The following is a 5264-nucleotide window of genomic DNA, read 5'->3' on the forward strand; positions in this document are numbered from 1 at the left end:
CAGTAATAAGAAATATTTTGATTCAAAAACACCTAGTACAACAGCTAAGATCGTTCGTAAGTTTAACCAACCAGACATAGATCGGTTTGGGACTTATTGATGGTCCTCATCATTATGTCGTTAAAACGATCCAGTGCTTTAGTGTCGTTATTCCCAAGGAGGTGTGTATACACAGAGCGTAAGTGGCTCCATCTATCTTGCTACTTCCTACCTACGTAATTCTGTGACCTGCTACAAATTTCTTTCAAGAAAACATAAGTTTGATTATAATATGCCACATTTGTCTGAATAATTCATACATTAATAATTCCATTTAAAACTATCTGCTCATTTGATCCAAATACTTTTTTTTCAGTGTGGAAAAAATATGTATTAAAAATTTACAAAATTGTTGTTATTGCCTGTTGGCTTTAATTTATATTTATAGAAAATAACTACGATTTGTGGTAATATATTTTATTTAGCATTATTATAAATTTATTAAATTCACTGTCTTGTTAGAGGATACATACAGGGTGTCTCAGTTTTAATGAGACTTCGGAAGCAGATAGTACAAAGAAAAAGGACATTGTCATATAAATTTATTTTGAAAACTCAACCGTTTTCTAGATACAGTATTAACAGTTAAAAAAATAATTTACAGTAAATATCTTCTGAAATAATAAAGGTATTTGAATTAAATTTTTCTGTATTGGATCAAGTTTTCATAAAATGCTGTAATATCAAGACTTTTGCGCAACCAGTGGCAGAGATATGGGAAACTCGACTATTTTATAAAAAAAACATACTACCTACGACCCCGTGCAAAATAATAGTTGATTATATTTTCTGATAAAGCATGACAACGGGAACAAAAAATACCTCTTTCTTGTGGATATTTGTCTTTCCTTTCAAATTAGCTTTTATTAGTAAATTTCTATGTAGTGTCACTGTTAAATATGTTTTATCTTTAAACAATCCAAGAGTTTTTTGTTCTTGTTCTTAGAAATACATTATTTCCATCGTCAGATAGTGTGTCTATATATTTCGTATACCTATGTTATTAATATGCTGTGTATAAAAAAATATTTCGAGTTCAATTATTTCTCATAGCGATTCGGACAAATATGGATTACTGATAAATCATGGGCCTTGTTAATTAAATAAAAACACGGCAGGGGCGTTTCAAGCTTTTGTTAACAACCTTTAATTATCCCATTAAACTGAGTTCATAATTGTATGTAGATTTTTTCACAACGTTAATAACGTAGAACTTGTAATCAGCATAGGAACGACTGCTTTATATTTTAGATCTAATTATATCATCACAACGATTCTGATTAATTACCTTGGCGCCACTTTTGTATTTTAAGGACGTTTTTATAACCAATTAAATTATGAGGAGGAGCCTCGGTTATCGTTAAGACTGGTAATGTTTCGACAACGGACGTCCAATGCCACCCAACAACAATCACTGATAGAGCAGACTCGGATTCTAAAGCGACGCTGTTTAATTTTTAAACTTAACTTTTTTAACTAAACTTAACTAAAAAATTTGTAAGATAAAGCGTTGACATTTTTGAAAAAAGTTAAAGAGTACATCAAATCGAGAATCTGCTTTAACTAGAACATTTCTCTCAAAGTTTGTATGTTAGTTATTTTAACATTGATTTAGTCAAATTCTTAAAACCCGGCCCTGCTTTGTAGGTCGATCCCCTAACAGTCCAGTTTAAAAGTCAACTAATGAATACATGTACTTAATGATACAACATATTATTTTATTTTTCTCTTGCCTGAGGCATTCTTCACTTAATGGGAAGGATAAAATTTTTCCGCCCATAAAAACTGCGGGATATGTGTCTAGGATATCAATCAAATAATAGACAAAAAAAAACCAGCCCCAAATTCGGAATGTTTATTTTGTTTCGCTACATTTAATTATGGATTAGACATATGTTTATTCGCATACGACTCGGAGCAGTAGTAATGTAAGTAGTAGCCTAAGAACAGATTAGTTTATTCCTGATTGTTTCTACTCTCGAACAGATGGCGCTTTGAACTGTAGAAAGCGTGTTTGCTTGGATATTAGACGTCTTTGGATGTTGGTAAAGGAACAAGGATTATTAAACTAAACAGGAAAATGGTATTGCACATGACAAACAAAAAGGGATGTACTTAGTTTTTATGCAAAACATTCCATCCACTAGATACTCGATTGATATTATTATTATCACTTGATAGATTCCTCACGATGTTTGTATAATAAATAGCGTCGTTAAAATGTAAACCTAAACCAATAAATTTATCCCGGTTCGTTCTGATAGGGGTGTAAAACGTCAGCAGTGTCAGTCCGAATCTTGATATTGTTACCCTTCTATATTTATACTCCAAGATATCCTGTAACGAATGGTCTGAATCAAATATACCGCACTTAATCTTGTTGCGGTTTAGAGGATGTGTAAACTGGGGAAGGGACAGATGTAACATTTTTAAGTCCTAAAAGGGACAAGGGAACTCGGAAAGTATTGGTAAACACACCGCACATACCGCAGATTTGTTACCAGGCAGCTATTCGTATTAGATACATAGATATATTAGGTGTGGGATAGGGATATCGTTTAAACAAGGATCAGAACATTGCTTTGTACTTTCCAAACGTATGGGGGTGGTATCTCGTAATAATACATGCATTTGTAACAAAAGGCGGGACGCGGGGTAGTTTATTTGTTAGTTCTCGGAACGGATGAGCCAAATCAGACAGTAAAATATTTCAGTCAACAATAATTATTGAAAAGTTAAGGGTTTTCAAGTAGGTTTATCGTCGCCACAAAGTCGTCAAGAGATTAGTGCCTCTAGTCACCGGGAGTAATAAATTTGCATAAAATGACCTTTGAGTATTGTATGAACCGCAAAGACTTTTTTGCAAAATAAATAAAAACCCTTAAAAAATTTATCCGACTATTGTTAATTCTCAAACCAAATATGTTGTTAGCTGAAACAAACTAGCAGATATATGTACTATTCTTTAATCGTGACTGCTTTAAACTTTTGGAAACCACGGATCTAGATGCAATAAATTGACGTATACATTTACAAATATAATTTCAGTCATTATCGACTTCTTTATAATCCAGAATCAAGGCTTCCAAATTCTCCTTGGCGTCTTGAAACTCTCCCTCTTCCATCCCCTCACCCACGTAGTGGTGGACAAAGGCCCTTTTCGAATACATCAATTTGAACTTCCTCAGCAGTCGTTCCCAAGCTTCCCTGATGGCGGTACTGTTGGAGAGCATCGTCACAGCTCGTCTCACGGCTGCTAAGTCACCCCCTGGGACGGTGGTGGGAGGTTGGTAGTTGATGCCAATTTTAAACCCTGTTGGACACCAGTCAACGAATGATATAGAACGCTTACTCTTGATGTTCATAATGGCATTGTTTATATCCGTTGGGGTGACGTCTCCACGGTACAGCAAACAACACGACATGTATTTACCTAAAAAGTATACTTAAATAATGTTATCTTGTTTTGATGGGGGGGACTTACCATGTCTGGGATCACATTTCACCATTTGTTGAGCTGGCTCAAAGCAGGAGTTAGTAAGTTGGGCCACCGATAGCTGCTCGTGATAAGCTTTGGAGGCAGGCACAAAAGGCGCGTAGGTTATCAGAGGGAAGTGTATTCGAGGGTAAGGCACGAGATTGGTTTGGAATTCCGCTAGGTCCACGTTTACGGCGCCCTCAAACCTCAAAGAAGCGGTAACGGCGGAAACCACCTGCCCAAGGAGTCTGTTGAGGTTGGTGTAGGTAGGACGAGGGGTATCCAAGTTCCTCAAGAGGATATCGTAAACAGCTTCGTTGTCCATGACGAAACATACGTCTTCGTTTTCGATGCAACTGTTCGTTGTTAGAACCGCGTTGTAGGGTTCTACTATTATAGGGGAGATTCTTGGTGAAGGATACACAGCGAATTCGAGGATGCTTATTTTCTTGTAGTCCGTGCTGAGCCTTTCAAGGAAGAGACTGGTGAAACCGGAGCCAGTCCCGCCACCGAAAGCTTTGAAGAGAATGAACCCTTGCAAGCTGTGACAAGCGTCTGCTACAAGCCTCGTTCTGTCTAGAGCTAGATCTATCATTTCTGTACCTATTCCGTACATACCTCTGGCGTAGTTATTAGCCGCGTCTTCCTTTCCATTTAGCAGTTGGTCGGGATGGAATAAACGGCGGTAATAACCAGTGCGGATTTCGTCTATGACTGTGGGTTCCAGGTCGATCATCACCACTCTAGGGACAGCTTGCCCTACACCGGAAATGCTGAAGAACGGACTGTAACTGTCGTCCGATCTGACGCTCTCGACGAGGGTGCCGTCGGTTCGGATTCCATGCTCCAGGCAGTACAACTCCCAGCATGCGTTAGCTATTTGAACTCCTGCTTGTCCGATGTGTATCTGAATAATTTCTCTGCTAGGCATTTTTTTTTTGGTACCGTATCGTTCAAATCATTTTATTTCTTCACTTAGAATTTTAATTTTCATGATAATTTCTTATGAGTGAATCATGGTGATGTAGAGATGTTACTTTTGACAACTGGTGATTTTTGGCGATGCCTGACAGGTACGTCAGGTCTAATAGGTTATTGAAAGACATGGCTGACAGTTTGAATTGCAGTTCTTGTGATCGTGTCAAATGACAGCTTTACGTGATTTTCAGTGTAAACCTGTTTGGGCAGTTGCAAGAATTGTTGGGGTAGAAACAACTCGTTTTAAGAAGAAAACGTAAAAATAATGCAGGAACGGTGAAACTTTTGATTTTCTACTCGCGGATTCTTAAATTTTCCTTCTGTAACGATTTTATTTTAATTTTCTATATTTTATTATCGTTAAATTAACACAGTGGTAAAAATTGGTCGTGAGATGGTTGCGACCAAAATGTTCCTAAAACTACTTATGCTTCTATAAGTGGAATACTGACATTTATATTTAATAATATTTAACAATTTTATTTAATATACCTAATTTTATGATATTGAACCAAGTATGGGTATGGAATAATCAGGTATGAGTTTTATCAATATTAATGTTTCACATAATTCATTTTAACGTAAAGCATTGCTGTAATTACATTAATTACATGGGTAAATTATTAAAATGTGAATCGATAGTTTTAATTTTGGTCCCCTTTAATGAAACGATTTGAATATAATAATTCGAAACCACCTATAATGATTAATTTTGTATAAATAATATTCCAATTTAGTGATTTGTACTGGTTTAGGCACCACACAAATC

The 5264-nt window shown here is 36.2% G+C and overlaps 1 protein-coding gene across 1 annotated transcript; it reads right to left on the bottom strand.

Annotated features, from left to right (window-relative positions):
* Positions 1–3083: 3083 nt before the first annotated feature.
* On the bottom strand, positions 3084–4448 carry LOC108907665 (tubulin alpha chain-like). Its single transcript, XM_018711441.1, has 2 exons — positions 3524–4448; positions 3084–3472 (listed from the first exon to the last, which is right to left on the bottom strand). Exons 1-2 carry the CDS (start codon positions 4446–4448, stop codon positions 3084–3086), a joined length of 1314 nt encoding a protein of 437 aa, XP_018566957.1.
* Between the last annotated feature and the right edge of the window lie 816 nt (positions 4449–5264).

Source organism: Anoplophora glabripennis, unplaced genomic scaffold, assembly GCF_000390285.2.
Source record: "Anoplophora glabripennis isolate ALB-LARVAE unplaced genomic scaffold, Agla_2.0 scaffold51, whole genome shotgun sequence".
In the NCBI taxonomy this organism is placed as follows: domain Eukaryota; kingdom Metazoa; phylum Arthropoda; class Insecta; order Coleoptera; family Cerambycidae; genus Anoplophora; species Anoplophora glabripennis.

Coding starts and splice junctions, on each gene's coding strand:
- LOC108907665 (XM_018711441.1), bottom strand. CDS start 4,448: ATGCCTAGCAGAGAAATTATTCAGATACACATCGGACAAGCAGGAGTT. Junction 3,473..3,523: donor GAAATGTGATCCCAGACATG/GTAAGTCCCCCC, acceptor TATACTTTTTAG/GTAAATACATGTCGTGTTGT.